This window comes from Drosophila melanogaster, chromosome 3R, assembly GCF_000001215.4.
Source record: "Drosophila melanogaster chromosome 3R".
Taxonomy (NCBI): Eukaryota; Metazoa; Arthropoda; class Insecta; order Diptera; family Drosophilidae; genus Drosophila; species Drosophila melanogaster.
In genome coordinates, this window is record NT_033777.3 from 16,717,091 (window position 1) to 16,744,860 (window position 27,770).

General features: G+C 42.0%; 1 protein-coding gene, 1 long non-coding RNA gene and 1 other non-coding gene across 12 annotated transcripts in view; 1 reads left to right on the top strand and 2 right to left on the bottom strand.

Annotated features, from left to right (window-relative positions):
• The window catches only part of Ubx (Ultrabithorax), a 77,804-nt gene extending 60,468 nt beyond the window's left edge, over window positions 1-17,336 (bottom strand). For 2 of the 6 annotated variants that reach the window (NM_206497.3, NM_169730.3), the window contains exon 1: window positions 15,608-17,336. In NM_206497.3, coding sequence (NP_996219.1) covers window positions 15,608-16,373 — 766 coding nt within the window. In that variant the 5' untranslated portion in view covers window positions 16,374-17,336. Of the gene's footprint in view, window positions 1-8,165; window positions 8,217-15,607 lie in introns of all 6 variants that reach the window. The other 4 variants (NM_080500.4, NM_169728.3, NM_080504.4 and 1 more) reach the window with 3 other exon arrangements.
• On the top strand, window positions 3,037-12,869 carry asRNA:PS4 (antisense RNA:PS4). 2 transcript variants are annotated; one of them, NR_190036.1, is made up of 1 exon: window positions 3,037-12,869. The 2 variants fall into 2 exon arrangements; NR_190037.1 differs by having other exon boundaries at window positions 3,155-12,869.
• Window positions 17,337-25,034: 7,698 nt separating the features above from the next.
• The window catches only part of lncRNA:bxd (bithoraxoid), a 31,065-nt gene continuing 28,329 nt past the window's right edge, over window positions 25,035-27,770 (bottom strand). For 3 of the 4 annotated variants that reach the window (NR_002034.1, NR_002033.2, NR_002032.1), the window contains one exon: window positions 26,821-27,621. This is a non-coding gene — a long non-coding RNA (bithoraxoid). Of the gene's footprint in view, window positions 25,702-26,820; window positions 27,622-27,770 lie in introns of those variants that run through there. The other variant, NR_002035.1, reaches the window with a different exon arrangement.

Genomic DNA, 27,770 nt, shown 5'->3' on the forward strand with positions numbered 1-27,770 from the left:
CTTACATTGCACAAAATATAATATACTATTATATTTATTTCTTGTTGAAAAACTTTTGACATAAAGTTCGAATTTAACCAAAAATATTTATTGCATCCTAAAAATGCGTAATGGTAATATGTAATATTTTTGTATTTTAATAATGATAGATATTTGTATATTCCCAATTATGTGAACATTTTTTTGTGCAGAAATCTTTGCTTCTTGCTGGTCACTTGGCTGCTCAAATGCGCGGTGAATACTAAATATCTGGACTCGCTTTTCGCATGCCCGATTCTCCTGGGCCAATGTCAACTGTTCCAGAGAGCCCCCTCGTTTCTCCACCCAATTATGAAATTGTTAAGCGTCCGACGCGTTTGCAACTCTAAGTGACATTTGTGTGACAGACATGTGCGCGGCGTGCATCCGTGAGTTTGCTGCGTGACACACGTGCTCTGAGCCGCCGGCATACTTGCTCCACATCCACGGTAATCCTATATATTAAACAGATCTGGATTCATCAAAATGTAAAAAAAGCCTGGCGAAATTTCGCCTCACAGGTCAAGTGATTTGTTTATGGGCAAGCCGAACCTCAACGGCTGGCAATTTGTTGTGACATGTGTAAGCGGCACGCCGGCAACGACCAACAACAACTCATTAACCCATGCTGAACTCTGCAGCCCCCTTGGCCAACTGACAGCTACAAAATTGAGTTAGTTAACAGTTTTATACGCCGAGGCGCGCATTTCGCGTGTTTCCGCAGGAATTCAGATACAGATACAGATTCGAAGACGGTCACCGGACGCTCGCCGGTCGTCGAGATGCAACCGCAGCGAAACTGAAGACGGTCGACGGGACAGATAACACCCAAGAGTCTGGCTCGGGATCCGAGTTACCAAGACCACGACCAAAACCCGGGTCCCAGCAACAAAGCAGCCCAAGTGACACTCACAAAATCTGACAGAGGCAGCGGCTTTACCGAGTTGGTGCACTTAGAAAAATGATTTAAATTGGTTTTCCAATATTTCAACTTAATTTTAAAAGCGAAAAAACCGTGTGATGAAGCTTGGAATAATGCATATACCGAATTATGAAAATCAGTTGTGTGTGTTTAAAAAAAGGATTTTATAATTAAATGGTCACTGTACCATTTTTCCGCAGTGCATCGTTGCTGAGTGACTTGCGCGCATGCGCAGCCGTTTTGCTTTATTACAAGGACAAGGACTGGGCCCAAAAGGGGTAAAAGGAGTAAAGAGAGCGGCTCGGAGCGAAGGCCTGCCAAGTGACACATGAAAACGAAACGAAAATGACAGCGGCAAGTGACACTTGGCCGGCAGCAGTAACAGCAGCTCAGAGGATCGCCATGGCGGTGGGCAGGGGCTCAATCTGACCATTGTAATTTCATTTGTAATTAGCTGAATGCTGTACGCGAGCGATCCGCTGAGTGTCGCATGGCACAGTGGGCCAAAAATGCCGGGGGCAATGCCAAAAATATAAAAGGAACAGAACAAAAAAATCGAGGGAGCCTGGTGCGACATTTTGGTGCGCCGAATGCCATATTTTATTTCCATTGCCAAAAGTGTCATGTTACAAAGATTTATGGGCGCTGTCAGTATGCCGTCTCTCTCTGCTGCTCTCTATCTATCCCTCTCTCCCTCTCTCGCTCCTCAATCCAGCTCACGCCCAAAAATTTGGTCATGTTTTGTGTTTGTGTCACAGACACAACACAACAAACTTGCGCATAAATACCTAAAAATACTCTGACCAATTCCAAATGCATCGAGTGCGATAAACAGGGCCCAAAATACTTGGCATACGACTTTTGGCCAGTTATCAGTTTCAGTTTGGATCGGTGATTTACTGCCGAAAGTATTCACAAAACAGAAAACTACCTGTTCTATTGATCTGAGGCCCTAACAGACCCTAACTTTCTCTTCCATCCTCTAGTTCGAATGTTTGGGCTGCTCAGGTGTCAATACACTCGCCACCGGCAGCCGCAGAGGCGTCTTGGTCTCCTACTCGAATCCAATCCCAACCTATCCGATACCATCCCATCCAATCCAATCCGTTCCACTCCCCCTTCTTCCTGACCAAAAACCCAACTGACAATGACATATTTGGCTGGCACTTTCATCGCACGTCCATGTTAATATGCTCAAGATTTATGGCCCCAGCTGACAAAGGAAATGGCATTCTGGCTCAATTGTCGTTGCTGTTGTTGTGCACATCCATTTTGTTGCTGCAGCGGAAAGTTGCATAATTTTTATGGACACTCGTTAATAGATCATCGATTGAGATTACAGGGAAACGCTCGATTCTGGTTCGGTCCTACTGCGGTGGGTCTGTCTCCCTACAAATTTCTCATGAAATCGGGGGAACGTGATTTTGTTGTCAGTTCGGTTTGGATTGGTAAAAGGGTGGGGCGGGATTGGTATATATCCAGTAAAACAAGACAGCAGTAAAAACAAATTAAAACTGTTCCTGTTAATTTGAAAATATATATGCTGAATATATTTTATCAAATTTCCTAACCAACGTTTGAAAATAAAATATTTTAATTTTAAAGCGGCATCATAATTTTTTATAACTTCGGATATCTTACAAAAGCTAACATCTATAAGATATAACACCCATACAGGTAAATCCAACCAAGTCTCTTATCTGAGATTTCCTAACGACTCCAGATAATCTTAACTGGTATAACAATCTTCTTTGCCTCACTAACCTTGGTCTAATCAGAAGAATTATCTCACCTCTGCGGACTCCCATTGACAGCTGCGAATATCGTAAACGGTCTACGATTACCTGTATTGTTCCAATTCGAATAAAGGTGAGATTGAGATTCATTTCGCCGAGAGCAGATAAATTTACTCCCAAAGCAACCACTAAACCGGCTGAGCGAAATGATGATCGATCACCAGGTGAGCGAAAGAGAGGAGCCAGATAAATAGAGAGAACGCGCACAGAGAGCAGATGAATAAGAAGCCGAGAGAAAGAACGATCGCATACCTGTGCAGTGAGCAAGCAACTTATTCTGTGAATCAGGTGAAGATCACTGAAGATTTCCAGCCATCTGACATTTCCAAAATGGGTTCACGCACGCACACCAGCACACTTGTTCCTATGGGCGATCAGTCACTTGTTTCTATGAGCGATCACCACCAGGTTCATTTCATTTGCCCAACGGTCGCGGACATTGTCATGACGTTTGCTCTTTTTTCGGGTCTGCGCGATCAGCTGATCATGATGGCCGCCAAAAGCAGGTTTTCAGCTCAACCGAGCATTATTAATCATAAGCCGAAAGAGAGGGCACCTCCAACAGAGTGAGTGGGAAAGACAACAAACGCTTTTCAAATACCACAAAATTTATGGCTTGAAGCCAAGCCGACGGCAAGCAGTCCGCGACATGCACAAAAGTCATTTATTTCGCGGACTCTGCTTTTTGACCTAGAAAATCATCGGTAGTCGCTGCGATTCCGATTCGTATCTCCCAGATACACACGCACTTCCGCTGCCGCCGAACTCATAAATTATCTGCACTACTTTTCCACAAATTTCAAACGGGAACAGGGGGGGACCAAACTCCTTTAGGGTCTCCGATTTCAAATCCCTAACTCGCTGAAAGTCCTGCAAACTATAGACCCTTCATTTGTACGCTGACCAACGCCTTGAACGGATCTTACAGCTTTCGCAGCCGTGATCTTGACCAAGATCGAGGCCAGTTTACCGCCGGCATTTCGCGATCTTAGCAGCGCGTTCTTTTGTTTTCCTATTCCCCCCGTTCGTATCGTTTCTCGTGTGTTTTTGCTGATCTGGAGCAAATTGGTTTTTGGCGGTTAATAAATTTTCAAATTAATTGACTAATTGCATACCTACAGCGGAGCAAACAGAATGGCAATAAAAGTGAATCGAAAGAGAGCAGCCGAAAAGATACGGATGTAAATTCCGCGATAAGACGGGTTCCAGGATATTTGAAGCCAGTGGCTCATCGCGAGCAAATATGGTCACTACTCCCCAAAGAGGTGATTCCATCTACGATGTATCTGTTTTTCGAGTTCCAACCGTTCATTAAGTGTAGCTAAGCAAACAAACTGCAATTCCAACGTGTGTTCACTTTGGATCAAAGATTCAAATGGACGTTTTAATGACACAATGATATGGTAAATTACGCCAGTGTAAATGCTATTAGCTGTGGCCTGTAATCACGGCTGCTAAAAGGAGCTTAAAGTGTTTTGCTTTGTATGAGTAGTGCTTATTGACTCAATATTAAATACACGGTGTTTTGAAAGATTTTGAAGAAAAGAAATTTGCTCTATTCGAATTTTATCATTGTGATAAACAACATTCTATATTTCTAATAATATAAAATATTATCTTATTTTCTGAGCTTCAGTACCAATAATTAGCACATACTTTGCCAGTTCATTCAGATCTCCCCAAAGTGTTCATTACGGCAATGAGGCCAAAATTACTAATTCATTAATTGAAACCTGCCTCAGTCCGGTGCTGACCAGGCCACGCCAGATGTCCATTGGCTCTTTGCTCGTTGGCGACACACGCCACGATGTCCTTGCCAGGGCCACCCCCCCCCCCTTTCGTCCTGGCCGTCCTGCAGATGCTGCAAATGCCAACGGTAAAAACGAAAGTGCCCTGTTGCCATTTTATGAACTGTTTCTGCTCCGTTGGAAAGAGTACAACACTTACACTTGCCACACACAAAGTGCTCCCCAGTTAATAATTTCGATGTGTGTAAAATCAAATTGCCAGCACGTTGCGAATGCGGATGTGTGAGCGGAGTATCTCTCGGATAACATGAGTGCTGTGTGTTGGGCTAATTTGCCAGTGATTTGAAGCCCATCAAATTAATGGTAGAATTCTTCTTTGAGTTTTGCTTCGGGAATAATTTATGCATAAGCGTGGTGCGACGATTTTTGAACTTTCTTTTTCGTTTCCAGCATATGTGGCATTTTCGCACTCTGCACATTCTTTTATTGTCTATTTTTTTTTTTTGTTGGGTGTGCCAGGACGGACATTTGTCCGTATTGCAGGTGCTGTCGTTTGTTTGTCTGGACTGGGTCTACTACTCTTTCTCGTTCTCCATTTCTCCTTTCTCTACTGGCTGTTATTGTGTAATGTCTATGAATATGAATTATGGAAATTGCAGAGCCACAACGACAAGGACAACGACCAGCGAACAAGAGCCTGAGTATTCAAAATACTCACAGTCGCATTTGGCACAATTTTTTGTTGGCCATTTTTTGTCATTCGCTCGCGAATTTTAAAACTCTCCTGGGAGGGTTTTTTGTTGATTTTTGGGGGCGGTGTTTCCGCATGTTTGCAGGCGATTTTTGAGGTCGTTGGTACAGTGACCGAGTTTGGTTTTTTATGGATTCGATCTATTTTAAAGGTTTGACTGAAGATTTGTTAACTATGTAGGATGATCAGGAATCCTTGCTTGAATGTCTAGCTACCACAACCTTATAAAAAATATAATAAACAAATTCGATCTTTTTCTGCGTTCATCCTGCAACTTGAAAAAATCCCACATAAATTCAATTAAATCGAACACCGGCTCTGGCGATTCCAATATTATACAATCGAATAAAAAATAAGGAGCTCTCGTTTGCCCTCATGTGCCACGCCCACTGCGTCGGACATCCGCCGCTGACATTTACATTTAATGCTTGCAAATTTAACAAATAATATTCAATTAACAATTTGAATATGAATTTATTACAGGGGTGCCGGCCGACGGAGGCCGAACCGCGCGTCCAAAGTGGTAACAACTTCGACATCGCCAATCGACATGTGAGGGGAGGGTTTTTAGCGGGAAGTAACGAGTTGGCCAAGTGGCCGACTTGTTTACCCTGCCACCAGCAAACACACAAGGCGAAAAACAGACCAAAAAAAAAAAACAAAACAAAAACAACCACGCTGAAAACAAAACAAAGCCGGGGAGGCGAAAAAAAGTTATGTGAAAAAGGTGGGAAAATGCAAGCATTGTTAGCCTTTTGGTCAGGCTAAAAGGTAACGAAGCATGCAGCCACTGACGGATAAACGGACAAACGGACAGCTATACGGACATTCAGATGGAGGAAGCCGCGCAGGAAGCACAAGGAGCATGCCACGACTCCTGGCAGGCCGCACATTTCAATAATTATTAACTGCAACATGCTACATGCAACATGGCCACATGGCCACATGCAACCTGCAACGCGCCGCACAGTAGCAATACACACACAAACATATAGAGTAACTAGGGGGACCAGCAATTATCAAAACTTGTCCAAATTGACATTTTTTCCCGGCCAGCCAGGTGGACGCACATGCATTTTAGAGTTGGGGGTGTCAGCCCGTTGGCCATTGCATTTTGGCACGTTGCGGATTTTGAAATGCAAACACGGCATTTAATTCTATTAAGGCCGCTATTTAATTATCTCTTGCGGCCACGGACCCAAATCGCGGCTTTCAATGTCAGAGAAGCCGGAAGAGAGTGGTTCCCCTGTTTCGATCCAAAGACCCCTCCCCCACAAGTTGCCCCTTAAGTGCTGGGCATAATCCACAGCCAGAAGCTGTGGGGCTTATCGGTGCTTATCTGTGAGAGTCAAAAGTGATGCCACACGGTGAAAAGTGGAAATCGAATTCGGCTTTAACTGATCGATTGTTTAATGATTAATTGCTTGAGAAATTGCATTCCCATTTTTGTCATGCAAAATAATGATGTATCAGTGTGGAAAATTTAAAGTTTATGTATTCTTGCAAGCTAATCATTTTCTATTTCACCAGATCAGAACATCTTGTTGAACGACACACTTTTCTCTCCGTGCACAGTTGGTGGATCTTGAATCTGGGATAGTTGATCGCAGATTCCCAAGTAGCTGCCCACTTGTTGCGCCTGTGCCAACATTTAGCTACCGATTTGCGCGAGATTATCAATTGAATATAAATAATAAGTGGGAGCGAAGTAGCTGACTGAGCAGCAATCTGGGTGGCTCAGCTTTACTGATGGCCCCGCAATTTTTCGCCCCAATGCTCCGGTAACAATGTATGTAATTTGAGTGGCCTGCCCGCAAAAAAACCAAAAAAAACTCAAGACCCGCGCTGATCAGAGGGAGGCATCCATCCCCAAGTCCCCGGCTTTTCCCTCGTTCACGTGTGTAATTGGATTTTAAGAAGTAGCTGCGCGAGACAAGACTGATTGATAACCTCGCATCAAAAGGTCCCAAACAACAGGCTGAAATAAACGCCTTCAGTGGCTCTGGGGCTTTGATGTTCGCGTTCGGCAGCGAATATCTTAAGAGGATCAGATATAGACGAATTTGTGATACACTGAACTAAATGGATGGGATGCAAATATTCTAGTAAATTAAATATGAAAAAAGGTATGAAAATTCCATTATAAACTTGCGTTATCTTTAATCGCTGTATGCATTATTTTAAGAACAATTAATACAGCTGTAAACTGCAGTCGATCAGCTTTATAGAATTACATTCTATTAATGAAGAAGGTCGGAATATTTGCTGCATTTTTATATTATAATTAAATTAATAAAAATTCATTAATTCATTTGAATGCTCCAGCAAACTCAGACAATGAATAATGAAACCAAAAAAATATTATTCAAATTCATATTTTATCTGGAAAGCTGTTAATTAACGAAATTAACACTCAAAGTGCAGGGTATGCAGGAAAAACACGCAATTCGGCTACTTGATCGTCGGCGGGAACGAGAGCCGATAGCACGAGGTACGATAGGGAAAAGGGAGCCGCTCGAACAAGGCGTCCAACCGGGCCAAGATCTGGATTTTTTCTCCCCCTGCCCATCCGCCGTGCGTGTTGGTCGCGTTTGTTGGCCAATTGAATTGCCATGTTTAATATTAATTGCCAGCGGAGCAAGCAGCTCGAACATGGCGAGTTCCCTCGACTGGAGCGTAATCATGGGACAGTGAATCAATCATTTCCACACGCGGCCCCCAGGTTTTCCCGGTCCACCCACAGACCCGCCCCATTGATTCATGAATTTAGCACACCTTAAAGACGAATACTACAATATTTTAGCCACCAACACCATAATGGGATTAGTTCTCTACGGTTTGTTAGTGGACCTGCTCTACACTCTATACACTATTTTTCGGAAAACTTAAGAGCGAATAATGTAACGAAATAAAAGTGGAAATTTTCTTACCCATGTCTGTTGATATGCCGCCGTATTGTGTTAAATCAGATCTTATCTTACCTGAAAATGCAAGCAAAGCGGAGAGAAGAAAACGTTTAAAAAATGTGAAATCAAAATTGTTTGCTCTCAAGAGATCTTGAGATGCAGATGGATGGTGTTTGGACCATATGGGGGTACGTGGGGATCTGGTGGTAGGGGATCGTAGGGTTAACCAGCCGCACGTGTTGCGGAGCCGGTTAAGATTTGCCAACCAAAGCTTTGTTGTTGTCGATGGAATATTGGCAACTGACTAGAGAAATATATATATATAAAGGTACAAAAAGATAACTGATAATTGGAATCAATTAGAGGCACGCAGATTATTTGGATCTACATTAAACATTGCTATATTAGATAACAATATTCAATTAAAGTTAATAGATCGATTTTAATTATTTGTATGTAAATATAAATTAAAAAACAATTAATAAGTCATTCTCCCAGGTGTAAACTATAACTACATTCCTTCGAATAACCCATTTAATAATCAGTTTGGCGAAGCAGATAATTCATTTCAAGAAGGGTGTTGTTTCAAAGCCACTCAAAGTGCACTTCATAGCTCATGATATCTCGTCTGGCACTACGAGAGTCTTTCAAAGTTTGAACTAGGGCTATCAATCGCGGCATTATCGCCTGTTTCTATCGCAGTTTGCTGGATGTCTCGCCTTTTTCACGATATTTAGCGTCGCCTCAGCTTTGTTTATGCCATGAAAGTGCAAAATGTAAACAATCCGAAATGCCAACGCCTCGAAATGGGTCGGTGAGGGGGCGTCGGCAGCTTGCCGTGGAGGTAAAAGGTAAAAGTATAAAAATATGATTTAATGGCAGCGATAAAACACGTGTGTATTTAAATATGCGCGCCTGGCGCCTGAGTAAACGTAATTTCCAGCTAACAGACACAGAGACAGCCGAGTGCCGCACACAGATACTGCTACTATGTGGCCATCCAGACGCAAAGAAACAACAAAGAAAATATTAAATTAAAAAAAAAGAACAAGAAAACGGCCAAAAACTATGAGGGGGGGTAAAGGGTATTAAATTTGACAAACGCCTCGCTTTCCGCTCTGTCTTTTTTTTTCATTCTTTCTGTAAATGAAAATGGGAATTATGAAGGAAAAAAAGAGGAAAACGTCCAGCCGCCACTTTAGACAAATTCAAACAAATGGCTGGCAAAAGGGGGGATGCTGAGTGCTGTTTACATGCGACGCGACTTGTAAAAATTAAACATTTAGTTTGCGGTCTTGCCCCCTAAAAACTGAGCTCATGACCCCTCCCCACCAGCAAATTTTCACACCTTTTCAATGGGAGAAACTGATTTTTATGACTCTTTAAGGCGGCGCACGATTCGTTTTTGTGGCGGATTAGCCGCCAGTTGCATAAATGAGCAATAGAGAGAGAGAGAGAGAGAGAGAGATCTCCGGGAAAATGCTCTCATTTTCCGGCTGCAGCTTGCGGCGTCTTTGGCCTTTTATTGCCCATCAAATGGGCTGATATAAATCTTAATTGCCGACCCAAATAAATAGACGCCAAGAGCATGTGGCATGGAGAACTTTGAGCAGACCATCAAATCCAACAGAATGCAACTTGAACATCCGAGCTATTCACTTTCGAGTGGAAAACTCGTTAGCTATTTAGCATAAACACTTTCCCAGTTTGACCAGCAAACTGATAACAACTGGCCGGCAACAACAAGTTCGAGAAGTTGCAGCCAGAAGAAGTCATTAAGGAAACATTAAATTGACATTAATGTGGTTCCAAAAAGAGGAGGCGAAGGACTCAGCAGGAGGAGCCGAAAGTTCTGACCAAAGTTCTAGTTCAGATAAATCAAAATAAAAATCTATAAATTATAGTGTAAAAGCAAATGTTTGGAGAATGCTTCGAACCAATCGATGACCCAACAACGAAAAAATATATTCCAAGCTGCCATAACAGTTACCCACATTTTTGGCCAAGGCATATCTCGTAAATCATGAAGAGCTGGCCAAACAGGCTCTTGAGAAAAGGTATCAACGAATCCGAGATGCCCTAATTTTTTGCTACAGAGTGGGTAGGGGAATCTAGTTTGGAAAACATGGGAGTTTCCTTATTAAAACGTTGTTTGTCTCTGATTAACTTCTTTATTCATATAAAATATTCTTACATATAGCATGAACAGACGAAAGAAGTATTTATGCTTAATGATCGTCAAGCTTGTGAACATGTGGCTTTGTGCCTACACTGGAAAATATAGTTTGTTTCAATATTTGTTTCTTATTTTAAGGGCATAAGTAATGTGTCTTCTTAGGAAAGTAAGTTTTGGTCTTTAATTTATAAAGTTAAATTTTTTCTCTCCAGTTCTATTGGCCGAGCCACCTGAAGCCGCTCGACTGGACAATTGTGAACCTATTAATCTTTGTCTTTTTAGTCTTGGAGATTTCTATCTTAATTGAAGCTCATTATAATATGCGTTTCCTACGATGCGGCGTGTTTGTTTGCTGGTAGTAGCCCAACTTCTGTTACACAACCCGAAGACAGGCGATATTCAAACGAGATGGAGATTGGGCGACTGGGAGACTGGTGGGCAGCTTTTGCACTCGGAGAACTTGGGGCCGTTGGATTGTGGGGATCAGATCGCAATCAGGCCGAAATCCCGGCAAGAGGCCACCACCAATGAATTATTAATAATAAATAAATCATTATTAAAATCAAAATAATACGCAAATATGCATATTATCGGAAACAACATGGAGCGTTTTGTGTACGCGCGTGTGTGTGTGTATTTGTTTCTTTTCATGTTTACGCCACTTTCCCATACAGACACACAAGTGGTTATAATGAATGATTTGTTGTTTTATAATAAACACGGCGAGCGTCGAGCAGCAATGTTGGCGTCTTCCAAGTGGCGATATGGCTATGACGTAGCCACCAAAGGGTTAATGGAGGGGGTCTTCTGCTTCGGTAACTAACGTCTGCTATATGCATGTTCCCATACTCCCCCGTATGTACACATATCACCATATTCTCGTCCCTTGTCCCTTTCCCTTCTGGCATGGCTGCGCTCTATCCATCTCTCTTTCACCCCTTTGCATGTGTTTTTGGCCGGGCCGTGTTGTTGTTTTTATTAGGTATCAAAAACACCTTAAAACATGATTTTGCAACTGCCACGGGAAGACGTCCGCACAGTGGGCCCACAAATATGAATAATAACGGCTTGTTCACATGGCATTTGTATGTCAAAGATGATGATCGATAACGAAAAACTGCCAATGTCACCATACGGAAGAAACTCACTGTACACTATACTCTAACAATTATTGCTTATCTGCAATCGGTTCTACATGTATAATAGTTATTGATCACGAAATTATTTGAAAAATACAGCACCTAATCATTTTTAATGGGATCATTTGTGGGAGAACGAATGATTTTGAATTGATACTTTGAATTGTAATAAGTTTAACAACTTAGCGCCGTAAATTGTGTTGTTAAAATTTATTTCATATTTTTCAGCATTCACACTGACGTTCCAACTAATTGACTTTTTTATAATACAACATATATTATTTTATAATATATATACTTATTTATATATATATTTCCGGTAGTCAATTTTTTAGTAGATTAACTGTTATAGCCTGTAATGTTTTTGTATGTATTTAAATTTTAAAGTGCTTATGGTTTCAATTTTTTTGAATTAAAAATCTTAGCATTTGCCCATTGCAACTTCGAGGGCTTCGAAAAATACGAGGGAAAAGCCAAAATTGCTCCTCGCCCTGCAGCTCCACGTTGTTGCCGTTGTTGTTGCTGCTGTTGTTGTTGGGCCATGTGTCTGGGCCACTTTGTGTTGTCGTCGTTGGCGACGTCGACGTCTTGCAACTTTGGTCTCCTCGACCGCCAGTCGCAGTGCGAGTCCAACGACTTGAGGACTGAGGACCGCCAAGGTGCTTATTAAATTCCTTATTTAAAAATACATTAAAAAATGCAAGAAGCTGCCCCAGAACCCGAAAACCAATCCCCGAAAAAGCAAAATCGATGCTCCAGAAGGGGAGACGACTGGCAAGGGGCATTCGCATCCCTAGCATCCGCCACAGAAATTGCGATGCTCACAGGCGCTTTGATTTGTTTCTGATCTTGCTGAATTTTGCATTCTGCGCTCCGCGAAAAAAATGATTAAAAGCGCGCGTTGAAAGGTTTTCCTGTGTGCGTTCGCTTGCACTTCGCCATTTACATAATCAGCGGCATCATCGACGCACTTCCCCTGGCAATTAATTGCATGTTGCAACGGCAACTGTTGCCCGACATTTGAACTGCACAATTTTGGTGTGTCTCCTGCAGCCCACAGCCCATTAACCTTGCATGGATATGACGTGCCCTCCTCGGCCCTACGTGTTCCATACAATTGCAGGTAGTTGTGTAAGTGTATATGCTGGAATACCAGGCATCCTGATAATTACGTCACAGCGTGAGAGTTCTTTCCTCGGTAACTGCGGCAAATATGAATTATGATTGCACCGAAACGTGTCAATTGACCATCCGCCCAGCTATTCTCAAGGTCATTGTGGGACAAAAAAAAGTAACAAGCCGCAACAAAATCTATTTATGAGTTCGAACTGTGCTTACACTGGGAAAAACTTGAATCAGTATTGAATTCTTCATAAAATCACATTAATAAATTAGCATGCGACTTTATTACACAATGTATGGATTTAATTTTTTCTATTCAAAAGAGAGACTATGAATGATGTTTAAGTTCATAAGTGATATGTAAGTTCAAAATATTTGGCTTTGCTTCGCCAAAATCACACATTGCACATGTTTTTTAATAAATTAAATATATTTGTTGAATTTGTTAAATACAGCTGAAATGATTTTCCCTGTAATTTTTCCCTATAATTTTCTTCCTGTGCCACGTTCGAAATTAGGCGACCGACAAATTTCGGACAGCCGCAGAACTCGGCCATAAACCACTTCGCCGACGTGAACCTCACACACCGGCCCGGGCAAATAAAGCAAATTTACGAATTTATGTTGAAATTTATCGATAATGACTTAAAAGCCTTCAGGACAATGATTTAATGCCCTCCGCCCGCCGCTCGCCGTGTTCGCACATACAACAAAACAGCGGCCCAAGAACAACATAGCAACGCCAACTGCGACTCCAAAGGCCAGAAAACTCTGATGTGGGTTTTTCAAATGTGAAGCCATGTTTAGATACGATAAAATTGAATTTGGTTTGCATTTGGGGCCTCGGATCAGCGGCAAATGATCGATGATCGCTGGAAGTGTGCGCCGATTTATTTATGACTTGATTTTCCGTTGCGATCATCAGATTTAATCAGTTCGCTCAGAGCAAGTCGCTTAAAATTAAATTATATTCGCATTATATGTTTTGGAGTAAATCAAATCGGCGATAACAGTGACAAATGGCAATAATGCGGATCTAGCGGATTAGAGATAAGGCCATATACATATATATTTATATATTTTGAATTCCAGGTCTCAAGTTCGAAAAATTCATTCAGTCTGAATATCGTAACTGCCAGATCGTCTCGTTTTCTTATAAGAAAAAAAATTTAAGATGAAATGTTCAGGTAAACGTGTCCGATCATCTTCAGGTAAGAATGCATTTGAATTTCTTAGAGGGAATGTTCCACTAAAGATGTTATATCTCGCAGAGATTGTCTGACACACTGGAAGTGTTATACAAGACACCCTGTATGAAGGGTTTTCGGCAATGGTGTTTCTTTGGTCTTGGCCTGGCCAATTCATCACCGACACTTCAGACTGGTCAGGCTCGGCGCATAAATTTCATTACCCTGATCATCTTGCAGAACGGATCGATCCGATGGAAAACCTGTCGCAAGGCTCTCGAATTTAGTTCAACTTTAATTGTTTTTTAACCAGCTCTTCGCGTTGGCTATAAGTGAAATTTGATTGATTTTTGAAGGGTATTTTGCAAGCTCCCTTTTATACACAGACAAAAAATATTAGCGGATAATACAAATAATTTTTTGAGTCTTTCGAACAATTAAAAAAAAAGTAATAATTTGTAAGTTAACAATTTATTTAATTTGAAAATAATAACTTGTAAGCCCTCTATTTTCCCTATTTCTTTAGTGCCAGCTTGAGTGCAGTTTACGTTCGATCTTCGAGCACCTAGACCTCCTTCGGCTGACCTACTCTTGGCTTTGTTCTTGGCCCAAACGGCAATCTCGGCCCAGACGCAAGCCGTTCGCCTCGCTCGGCTGGTGACTGAAACCCGTGGAAAAGTCGAGCGGTGAGGGGCTGAACGTAATTACATAATGGCGTAGTTAACCGTAATAAGCGCGACTTCTGCGCGCAGTGTGTGTCCTGAAAGGATTCTTGCCCTTTCTCGCCGACTCCTGTGGCTGCCTTTGCTGCCTTTTGCTATTTCTTGACTTCTCCGTTGCTATTTTGCAGCTCTTTTTAAGCCGCATGCCATAACTCACGCTGCTCGTTGCCGCTCTCTTGTTGCACAAATTGCAGCTCACTTGGGCTGCCAGCGCTGCAACAATTACCGCCGAGCATCATTAAAAGCAAAGGTGACAAAAATTAGTAAACAAAGTGTTGAAAATTATGAGGCAGACGTAGCGCTGCAAGGTGTCGCGGAGCGGAGCAGGTGAAATCGAAGGGTCTGAGCTGGTTTTTTTTATTTTTTTATTTTAGCTACTCATGGCTCTTCACTCGATTTAATCACTCTAAGCGAGATCACAGCCATAAAATCTCGCTTAGAGTGATTAAATCGCTGAAATTGGCGGCCAGCGAATAAACTATGGCCACGCAAATGGGTGCCTTTAAATAGAATTATTGGAAAATAATTTTGAGTTAGCCAAGGGGGTTTTTGCCTTTTTAACACTTAATAAATCTAAAATACTTGTCCTAATTTTTTTCCTCTGAAGAATATAATTTTACTATTTTTTATTAAAATTTTTAATTTTTTTACCAAGTATTATCACATCTTTTTTTCTAAACTTTTCAGCCAATTTGAATATACACAATATTAACTAGGACTGTTTTTTGGCTTCCTATAACCATAATACATTCTTAGTTTTTGTTTTTTTTAAATCGCTTAAAGTTTTTGATTGCCAATAAGGTGTTGTGTCTTTTCCCTAAGAACCTGCCATAAAAAGGTCTGTTCTGCCTGCTTTCATATGTCTTACATTACAAGTTGTTATCTGTTTTTCCCATGATCGATTCGAGCTCTTCATTATATTGCCTTACATGTTGACTTGTCTGTTAATTGGAGCAGAGACGGCAATTAATCACAGGATGACTTTTGTTGCCATAGCTGCAATCTGTTGAGCTTGATAACAACTGGGAAAACAACAAAGCTTTGGCACTGCAGGGATGAGGACAGAAGGGATGGGATTTCGGGGGACTTTCAGTGGACTTGTGCTGCAGTGGACACTCACTTTTGGTCGGATCTTCAGGACACTCACCTGCGATAGCCATCCAGGGGTAGAATGTGTGATTGCTGGCCTGGTGTAAACTGCTGGCGGCCGCCGTTTGGGCAGCGGCGCCCGAGATGGTGCAATTGGCATTCCAGGCAGTGCCCGCTCCGGCCACGCCCACGCCGCTCTGTACGCCTCCGGCGTTGCCGTTGCCGCCGCTGACACTCACATTACCGCCGGCACTGCCGCCGCGATGGCTAACGGGACTGCCGCCCGACGTGTCCAAATAGCCGCCCACTCGGGAATCTGGGGTGCAGGCGGAGGGTCTAACGGGCATACCGCCCGCCGGATTGTTCTGTCCGTTTGCATTGGCCGCATTACCGCCATTGGCATTGCCGGCTCCACCTGTTCCGCCCGCTCCGCCGCCACCACCGCCTCCGCCGCCACCCCCGCCGCCATTCGAGCCGCCCGTGTTCCAAATGTCTTTGTAGCCATTCACCGCATCCGCCTTGATGTTCAGGCAGTCCTGTTTGTAGGCTCCGGCTCCATCGCCGTATATCTTGTTGCAGGCGGCCGTGATGCTGGCATCGTAGGGCGAGTCCTGGGTGGTGCGCTGCAGATGGTGGTTGGCATAGGGACTCATGCCCAGCGAGAGAGGGAATCCTCTGTACGCGGCCGCCGCTGCACTGGCCGTCTGGTCGTGGTGGCCACCGCTGCCCATTGCCATTCCGGTGGCCTGGTGCGGATGGCCATAAAAGCCGGAGGCCTGTTCAAAGTACGAGTTCATTGCGCTGCTGGCGGTAAGAATCTTGGCGGTGCTCCGTCTGAGACGGGCTAAAAGTCGTTGGGGGCTTGACCGATTTCACACGAATTGGTTTCCAGGGATCTGCGATTTTTGGCGGATTTTATTTGAGTGTTTCCTCGCTTTCTGTGCTGTTCCTTTGCCTCCTTTGGATTTAAACAAATTTTGTTAAACTCTTTTTAAAATTTATTTTATATTTTCACTCCAAGTCTTTGTTGATTAAGTTTGGTTTTATATAGTTAAATATGTCTTATTATTTGTAAAATATTCTTGAAATTTTTTCTCCTTTGTTTTAGCACCAATTTGAATTTTCTTTGTTTCAGAGTAACCAATTTGTTTTTCACTTATTTAAATATTTATAAAATATTTTTCTGTTTGGTAAATATTTATTTCAAAAGTTATTCTTTTTATTGCACTCTCCACGCGGGTCGTTTTAAATTTATTTAAGCACTAATGTTTATTGAGACTTCAATCTTAATAATCTTTAAATTTTTTTCCACAATTGTTTGTACGGTTTCACAAGTGTTTCGTATACTTTGTTGCGTTTTGGTTTCGGTTTTTAGCCAATTGCACTTTGCTGTTAATTGAATTCGAATTTGAATACTTGGATTGCGCTTGCCTTGGCACTATCAAAGGCTCGTAAGCGTTACGATTATTACTATGTTTATTGTTATTGCAATTATTATTATTATTTTTATGGTTTTAACGATTTGAACGATTATTAGCCATAGTGCTGACCGAACGGGCGCGAATGCGTCTGCTGACGGATTTCCTCGAATCTGGACGCCAATCTAGTGGAAAGCGACTTTTCCGCGCGGCATTCACGGGCGGACGCGTGGGCGAGCGGTAAAGCGCTGAGGGCCAATAATAACAATAATGCCGCTGATAATGTGGATAATAAAACAAAGCGCGCGCCTGTTATCCAATCCGTTGCCATCGAACGAATGTGGCACCAAATCGCAGTTGCCAGTGTTTTGACTTTGCTCTGCCGACTCAACTCACTCGACTCGGCCTAAAAACGAGTGGAAAACAGAAACAGAGAGCCAGCGAAACGCTCAAAACCAGATTGTTTTTGAGCGCTCTTGCGCTCTCTCTTGAGTGTTCGTTCAGTTTAAGTTTATCGGGGTGGGCGCCTCTCGTTCATTCATTCGCGAGGAAGGAAAATGCGCTCGCCGCGGGAAATTCATCATGGAGGAGGGCTGATTTTCCTTCAACTGAGTGGCGAAAAACGCTCGACGGGCTGCCCGCCAGTTGCCAGTTGCACGCCAAACGATGCGCATCCCGTATTTGCTCGGTTTTAGCGCACTTATGACTACAGTTTCAGTTCCCAATCTTTGTGCTAGAATATGGCTTACGCAAATTATTTGTATCTAATTCTATTCAGTTTAAGCTGGTCATTATTTAATTGTTCAATATTTTGGGGAATAATTTGCACACAACGAAGTGCAAAAAAGTTTTTGTTTTAAAAAATATATTTATTAGAATAGTCGGAATATTGTAATTATTAATTTAATTTCTATGGAAGTAAATATCGTATAAATTGTTTCACAATTTAGAAAAATATTAGTAAATTAATCGTTTTTACCTTTACCTCAAAAACTATAAGCTTAATTCAATGTGGTATGGCATAAAAAGATACTTATCACTTAAAGGCTTTATTAGGCCTTTAAAAACGAATTATAATATATTAATGAAGACATTATTTTTTATTTATTAAAAGTCTCGTGTTTAGCATTAGTTTATTGATAATAAGTCAACCCCAACTCGGCATTGTACGGTAATAGAAGCCAGGGATCCGGAAAATTTGTGTGCTGCGGTTTTCCTTTTCCTATTCAAATTCAAATTCGCATTCGAATCCAAATGTTCAATCCGTTCGCCAATACTTTCAATGGGATATTAATGTCAATGTAAATATGGTGGGAATTGATGCTAATAAATTCATATGCATAATGCAAATAGATCGGGGTCTTGCAGACCGAGAACGCCGCGCCATTCGCGAAAGTTTCGCAAATATTTGTCAAAGTTTCCACATTCGCACAAACGGCTCGTAGATTAAGCCAGAAACCGACGGCGACCAAACAAAGTTGCTTGCCACAAGTGTTTGCAAAATAAACTTATTATAAGAAGAAATTTACTTTTCTACTTTTCCAACCCCTGCTCGCGCCATTTTCCGCCGACCAAATTTTCGGTGCCAAGTCTTAAAAATCAACAACAAGCGAAAGATACAAAAACTTGCACAAAACACAGATACGCACCACCACATACACACACACACACACACACTGACAAACACTTGAATCACATTCGGAGACGCGGCGACATTTTCTAAATATGCGACCAAAAGCCCAAGGAAAAGCGAAGCCAAAAGGCGAGAAGACCCAGAGCAAAGCAAAAGTAAAGTAAAAATCGCAGTCGCAACTGCAAACTAAATATCGTGAGTCGGGAATCCAGGACCCAGAAACTCGCTATCCCGCATTTGGGACCCAGGGGAAGGACACGAGTGCGAAGGACTCGCGGGGATGACAGAGAAATAGCCTCATAACCATTTGAAGCCATTCGAAGGCGCATAAAAGGATCACAACAATCGCCGAAATGAGCCATAATGAGCTCGTAAAAATTTTGCTACCTAATATACTCGGGAATCTTACGGGTACGAGTATATTCAAACTTGCTACGTTATGGTGGGGTATGCAATGGGGCAGCGCCAGTTCCCCTCTGTGGCTTCTGCTCCTCTCGTTGCTCTCGTTACCTCCTGCAGGAGCTCCTCCTCCTGCAGAAAGTTGGAACCCGCAGTTTTGTTTTTGTTCGACATCGATGATTGTTTTTTCCTCCGTTCTGCATTCTCGAGTTTGCTGCTCGAGTTACTGCTCGATTATGAATTGATGTATTTTAGTTCTGAGAAATCTAATTCTTCCAGAAAATGGAAACGTTTTTGTTGTAGAGTTTTCACCAATCCTATTAATTTCAAAATTACGATTAAGATAAAAAGAACTTTTTACTTAGAAACTAGTAACATCTCTCAATAGCAGCAGCATTTATTTATTTCTTTCTTCTGGATGTGTAAACACGTTTTAACAATGGAAGCCCCCACCACCACGCCCACGCAGCCCGAAAAGGGAGGCATCGATTGTCTTGGCATAAAGTCGCAATGAGATTGTACGATTCCCGATTCGCAATTCGATTCCCAGGCATTTGCATACAAAGCGATCTCATTTTCATATGGCCACCACCAGCGCCCCCGCTTCACTGTCATCGGTAGCTTGTTGCAGCAATTTACGAGAGCTTCCGTTTCGCGAAAAGGGGGATTAAATGCAAAGCTCACACCTGTCCAAGTAGCCTGAGGTTGACCAGTTGCCCAGTGGATATGGACAATGCTAAATGTGGCCAATTAGCCCCGAGGCGGCCGAATCCGTGGCCAAAACCTGACTCCTCCTTCACACCAACGCCTTGATTGATGGCCTCCATCTCCGTTCACCATTCGCTGTTGAGAACTGGTGCAGGGCAATTAGACAAGCCGTTTAATTGCCACCTTGGCAGCTCGTTTGCCTTCTCACCCGCTGTTTTATTGGCCACAATCGCTCAAATCGAGCGATGCCATCCGTATGCGTGCGATGGGTGCACCCAATCTAATCATAGTCCAAAACAGATACATTTGCTCCAGGTGGAAAGCAGGAAAATCAGGGGGGAGCCACTTACGCAGCTAATAAAGCAGCAATTTGGCAGCTGGAAGCGCCGGCGCTGACGCCAGTCCAGAAACATCAAACGGCCAGTACCAGAGTATACTAGTTGCCCTCCTCCATTCGAGATCAAAGTTTTCGTGGCCCCGAGGTTTATTTACACAGAAATGTTCAACAAAATACTGCCTGCACTCTCCGACTTGTTTACGTATTGTCTATAAGGATTTCGGCTGTGTCTTTCGGCATTCTTCTGTTCGATGCGGCTCGGCACCTGTTAGATGGTGCACTGGGGAAAAATACTTAAAAATGGCCATAGCTATAAGGAAATAATATTTAAAAATACATTAGTTCTTGCTACATCATGCAGTTATTGAACAAATTCGATTTTAACAAGTGCTTGGAGTTTCCTAAAACTAATAATCCGTTTTAATTGAATAACTTAACTGTTTCTTACTTTTTTCTGTGTGAATTTGGGTGGTAATTTGAAGGGGCCTATCTCAACGCCCTCCAAATTTATCACCCCAATCGTTCAGAATTTTCAAAGTCAATACGCTTCGCTGTCGGATTCTTGGTCTTTGATGAGACCGAAGCCAAATGATCGCGAACCACGTGGTGTCGACAAGTTAATGGGCCAACAAATGGCAGAATTTGATGCATTTGTTATTAAGGAATCTTATGTTGCTACTGATTAGTACCACTTATCAGATTTCGGAACCTTAGTACGTTTTCTTATATCAATATTTTGATGACGTTTTTATAAAATACAATAGGTTTTTTATTAATAAAACAATACAACCTCTAATTTTCTTCGAATTCTTATATGCTATTTTCACTGATATTTTTTTTAATTGGGGTCTAAGAACTTTTGTAAATATTTATGCCAATAATTATTTTTGAAATAAGCCAAACTAAAGCCTGAGAAGTTTGAAATAAAGCCCCGCCCCCAAACAATAATAGCTACCCATATAGTGCGACCTCCCACACCGACGCTTTTCCGAAAAATTTAATGAAAAATGTAATCCACAAAAAAAAAAAAAATGAGCCAGAAACAATGAGTGAACGAAATGGACCAAGGAGCGAACAGAAATGAAACTACCGGGCGCACTTCCTCTGCAAATTTGAATGGCCCCGGCTACAATGGTCATAATGTACGCATGGATTAACCAATTACATTGCAATTTTAATTTGCAGGCTGGCGAAATTTTATTGCGAAATTGGCGGGAGCGCAAAATGAAATCGGCGCGCCGCGAATATGGAACGCATTGATAAGGAAATCCTGAGGGCCACGCAGCGTGTTTTTTGGGCGCGTTTTCGGTTTGGCTTGGGGAGTGGCAGTTGACCCGAAAGCAAGGGCCATGGCAAACAGAGATGCGAATAAGAGCACAAACAGAGGTCCGAATGCGCAATGCAATCCAACGGATTTAAGTTCTTTATTAACACTTAATAAATCATAGGAGGATGGCAGAAGGGGTGGTGCAGGATGGCGCTCCAACCGCTCCTGGAGCTCGTTTTCATTCCATTGACGACGCTTCGTCGGCCTCTGGAGGGGAAATGGTGGCCATAAAACTAGCGCCGGCGGACCGAACCGAGCTAAACCGGGAAAGGGCCGTAAATGCTTGTCCATCCATCCACCCATTCATCCATTCATCCATCTGCTGTCCGACTGTACGGCACTATCTGCCACATTGCGACAGTGTCAAGCATAAATCCTCATCATAATTCAAAGCATTGATCATCGCCTCCGACTCCCATTCGAATGGCAAAAAATGACAAATTGTTTGGCGCTTGCATGTGGCGCCTGCCCTTTTGCACGTGTGTTGCCAGTTGCCAGTTGCAAGTTGCAACTGCAACTGCAGTAGCAGCAGTGGCACAGCCAGCAACAACAGTAGAAATTGCAACGGCAAATGCAACGTGCACAAATAAAATACTCGTAAAATTGAGCCGACCGCTGCAGAAGCAACGGAAAAAATTTTCCTCTTTCATTTTTAAATGAAAGTTTATTATTGTTTTTGCCTGACAAGATAAGGTAAAAGTCGTAAAATTTTATTATGTATTTATGCATTAAACATTCTGCATTATGAATTTAATACGGAATTATAAATATTTGCGGATTTAAACTTAAGGCCTATTTGTGTGCAAGTGTCGTCAAATTCAGGTGAATCGATTGGAGGGAGAAGTGCGGTGCACAAAGTTGAATATTTAGTGCCCATTCATTGTGGGCACAACCATTCATTCTATTTAAGCCCGCTTAAAATTAAACATGTGTCAGTGCAAGTCGAAAATCGAACAGAAAACTACAGTTGAGCTAGCAAAATCAATAGGAATTTGAATTTGGCTCATAGCGTTTGTTTTAATCGAAAGTTCTAAAAAAAAACGTTAACATTTCGTTCACCTTCAGGCCAATTCAATTTTGTTAATATAGATTCTCATCTTGTTATTAATATATTTTCGAAGGGACTTATATATATATATTATAATCTATATTAAAAAGTAATATTAAATCGCATGTAAAATTATGTTATTATTAATTAATGAAATTATAGCAAATGTTTCTTTGCCTTGCGTAGAATTAAACAGATACAAGTTATAGTTTCAGCTGAAATACTGAAGTTAAATATCCTTGAAGCTAGTCATTTAGGCAACCATTAAGTCTCATTTGAATGTCGTTCCACCGTTAGTTGAATTTATAGGACGACTCGCGACCTGGACAGACAACTCGATGCATTTTCCAGCTCGAGTCCGCTGGAAAATCAATGAACGCAAAAAGCCCGGCCTACGGACAAGACATACAAATTTTCCAATTAAGCAGAACACGTTTCCTAACGATTATTTTATACAATCGAATCGAAACGAAGCCAATTAAGACTATCGACGACGACTGCCAAAGCGATTGCGTTAGTACGAATAAATCGTGAGGGGATTCCAAAGCGGGCTCCTTCGATTTGATGAATTAATGAATAAGTTGACGTGCCACCGACTGACGATCCACCGCCGGCTGTCAAATGCGACCCAATGCACACCCAAGGGGCAGTTGCAGGGGCAGCTTCAGCCGCAATGTGCAACAATTGGGCGTGCATATTCGTTAGCGAGTGCCACCAACGTTGGCGGTGCCGGTGGTAATTGAGGCGTGTGTGGGTGGGGGAGTGGCTGCCATTGCCATTGCAGCTTGACGAGCTGCAACGCTTAAAATGTTTGCAGATTGCATTCGCGAGATACCAATGCCAGGACAAACACGCAGAAAAAAGGATTTCAATAGACTAAAGCAAATAAATGTATTCGCAGCACACTTTCTTCATTTCAGATATGTAAGTGTCCTCATGATAAAATAAAATAATCCTTTTTTTTCCAAAGTCGTTGGTTTTAATCGAATTACCAACTTCCTAACATATCCGTACTTATACTCAAACAATATGAATTGTGGCTTGCAAAGTATGATAAGTATCAAGAACAAGACTTTTTTCTGGGTGTACCTGGGATGGCTCAACAATTGCGAAGCGGGCGATTTTCCATTTTTATGCCCAGCATTTCCACAATTCAAATTTGCACACAAAGTGGCAATTGGGCCCAAAACCGTTGCGAGCGCCTTTTATGGTCTATACAATCAGAGACGTACATAGCTGCAGACGGAGCTGCAACCGGCAACAGCCAACTGCCAACTGACGACTTGCAACCGCTCGTTGAGCGGCGAGGCAGCAGCGCATAATTGAATCGAAGCGCTCTTCGCGTTTCTTCAAATGAACGTCAATTAAAAATGCATCATAACCGCCCCCAGCGCCATTCCATAAACGCTGGCTTAATTTATTCCCCATCGGTGGGCCGGGAAAAACGGCCGCAGCGATTCTGGCCATAAAGCAAACCAGTCCCAGGTAATAGTTGCGTATTAGTGTTATGGCACCCCGCCAGCCGGAACCCGATATCCATTACCATCCGATGCTGCAGCCAGGTGGAGTGCCACCCATCTGGTCATCTGTATGCATGTTATGGCCACACTCACGATAGAAACTCGTACAATATGGACTTGATTGGCAGATCGGCCTGATGGATTCGTAACGTGTGTCTAAGAAGTGAATTATCTCGGGGGAAATTGATTGAAATTGATAAGCAGCCATTGATTCGCCAACTTTGAGCATGCAAAATATTTAATCAGATCTCAAAGACGTGATATTAAGGGTCATTTGCTCCGGTCGTTCAAATAAATATAATGTTTTTGGATGAAGAATATGTGCACTTTATTGGTTTCCATAAGCTGTTGTTTACTTTATGGGACTCACAAGTATTTAATGATTGAAAATATAGGTTATCGTTTAATTCCCCAAAATCATTATAAATAAAATATAAATCTACTTACAGCTATATATTATTTTGTTAAAATATAACCTTATATTTCTACTCGAATTGGTTCCTTTTGAAACATAATATTTCTGGCGATGAAGTGCAATTGTAATTTTGATGTTCATATTACTGTCATTGGGTCCGCCCATTCACATTACTTACCACCATCAATATCTATCTGGCAAATGGCTTAATTAGAAAGTTTTCAAGTGTTCAAGTTGTCGTCGTTGAAGACTCCGTTCGCTGGTCTATCCGTAGGACATGGCTGGGTCTGGTGCCTCCGCTCCACCCACACCCTTAAAGTTGGCCAGTCGCTGGATGTGGCCCACTAGTTCGGGCCAAAGGCAGCCGGCTTTTGGCCTTCCTACCCCTGGAGTGCAATCATCGGCGCCTTGGCGTGTTTGTGTGCAAAGCAGTCATAAAAATTACAATAAACAATCATCATTTCGATCCGTTTACACCCACTTTGCACGTTTTCGCAGGCCGTGGAAAGTGAAAAAGGATTTCGCTCAGGCTTACACCGCCCCAGCTAATAATGGTGCACTGAAAAAGAAGCCTTCGATTACTTTACACTACATTCATAGACCCTTTGAATGGGATTATTTTATTATTATAAATATATTAAAAAAAATATATATATTTTTTTTGTAATTTCGTATATTTTTAGGATACAATTAATTGAGAGGCTTTATTTAAAATCAAATATCCTTTCCGCAGTGCATGAGGAAGGAGAGCGATGTTATTGGGCAGCAACTAACAAGTAGGCGAAATCCGCGCAGCACGGCACTCAAACAAAAGTGCTCAATTAGTCGCCCTCAATCCGCAATCCTCAGTCCTCCGGATTAGGATGCAGATACGGGAAAGGGAGTTTTAAAATGAAGAGCTGCCAACCACCGCATGCAAATGGTCGGCCAATTGTTTGATGAATTGCGGCCAAAAGTCAAGGGTTCATTGCCAGGATTAGTAGGTAGTATGGTTCGCAGCAAATGTCTTCATTGTGTCCGACGAATTTCTTTGGCCTGGTCTCTTTCGCTCTCCATTGTTTTGCTCTGTTTGAATGGCATGCTTTGCATAAGCAGTTGGTTCACAGCGATTTCGGACCACAATTGATTTCTGACCCGTAATGAGCCCATACCAGGCACCACTGAGCCACTTTGCGGTGGATTAAGCCATCAAGTCGCAAACAAATTTTTACCGCGGCGCCTTAGCCGTTTGTTTTGGAGGTGGGAATGCGGTCATCAAACCAAAAGAATTATGACCGGAATCGTGCTGGGGATGGCTCGGACATCTTGCCTAAAATATAGCTGAATGGAAAATATAAACAGAATAAATTGGGTATTTGTTTCTTAAATATCAGTGAATTGCAACTTGAGTCATTGAGAATATATATTAATTATATATACAGGGATAGCTTACGCTATCTTTTCTTTCATGTTTACAATTTAAAAACAAATTACCATTTTAATATAGGCTTATGTATAATGATTAGCTTATGTATAAAACTTCGCAAAGTAGAAGTAGATTATATTATCTGAACTATTCAGAACCACCCACAACGAATCATATGTGACTGACATATGTCTGGGATTAGTGAGCCTTAGGGCTGGCTAATAAAAAAGCAAACATTGAAGTAGTGTGACAAGATGCGATAGAACCTGTTGCTGCTTTTAGACCTCGTACCTATGTCGTACCACCAAGTAGAGAATGAAACCATTTAAATTGTCGTAAAATAAATTTTATTGGCTCGTAAAAAGAAAAACCGGCAGTCGGCAATTAAATGCTAAGCAGAACAGAGCGGAACAAGATAGAATGGCATTTTAACAACTATATAAACAAATTGCGGTTAATACCAAAACACAGGCCGAAGTTTTATGTTCTTTTTACGACTTGACGCCACCGCCACTTGAGTGGCTGAAATCCGATGGTAAAAATAGTCTTCTGAAACTCACTCAAAGCGATCCGAACGTCCTCAGTCTCAGCATCCAACCCAGTTGGTTCGAGTGTCCTTTGTGATCCTGAGTGCCTCACTCAAATGCGTTTTCGTTCATTTTCGGCGTGAGTGAGTTTCGAGTTTGAGTCGGCGGACTTTACGACCTTTTTACGATCTGTTAGTGTGACACGATGACAATCAATATAAGAGACATAAAACCCAAGTTCCGTGACGTATGCCATAATTATTGTGATATCCCCTTCGTGTAGATACAAATGCTGATGGCCCATAGACATCATTACTTTTACGAGGTGCCTCGGAAGCTGCCGCCGTTGGTTTGATGTGATGTGATGAGATGCTCCTCATGACGCTGATGATGCCCGAGGAAATGGCGGTAAAATTTTATTCGAATGCATTTGCCTTCGCCGGGGCTCAGTGATTGCATATGGCAACGGCTTTTATGGCCTTTTAACGATTTGTTTTGACGTCGGATTTGGCCAGCATCTTGATGAGCACTTCGGTCAGGTCGCAGCTCGTTGACGCCTAGATTTACGCACTGCCAGAAGTTCATTTTGATGGCTTTTATTTTGTTTAGTTTTATTTGTTTTCAAAACCAATTTCTACCCATATGCCAACCAAATGTAAACAATTTCTCCCCAACTATTCCACTAGTTAACTTGGTTGATAGCTAAGGAAATCGAAATAATGTAATATGAAATTTTTTTGATTTTAACCCAGGAGAAACGATTTATTAAATATTTTCTCGATCATAATATAATGTTAATAAATAGAAGGAAATATTTTAAATTCTAGCCGATCACAATCTATAATTATATTTAAATTACCCTTTAGTTACAGTATTAGTATAGTTAAAAGTATTAACCCATTTGTAAATTGCTTTTTTGTTGAAATATTCAATTGAGTTATCGTCTTGCGGAGCCGCCTCTTAGAGGCGTCTGTTTTCAAGATGGAGGCCCTTTAACAGTCGTCCCGTTTTTCCTCCAAAACGGACGCTTCACTGACAACATGTGTGGGGTGTCTGCCTCTGTTTGTGGGCCAGTTCAACGGGTTCCTGTTTCCAGTGCAGTCGAATACAGTCGAATGCATCTGAAGTGCACTCTGGCCGGGTGTGTGCGTGTTTCTATATCCAGATATGCGGTTATATTAAATCATCTGCTTGTAGTAAATCATGGCAGCGACTTAAGAGGAGCGGGTGGAACCACAAGTACAGCACCGGCACAGGCATATGGCACGAAAATGAAGTCATCTCGGTCCAATGGGAAGTGATAATGTGCTTTAGTGTAAAAGAAAATGGATTAAATAAATGAAGTTAATTTCATACATTTAAATACAAAGAATTCTTTACACAATAAGACACTCAAGAAGGGCAATGCAGATACAGGAAAATAGTTTCAGGCGCCTCTTACTGACAGCCAAACAAAC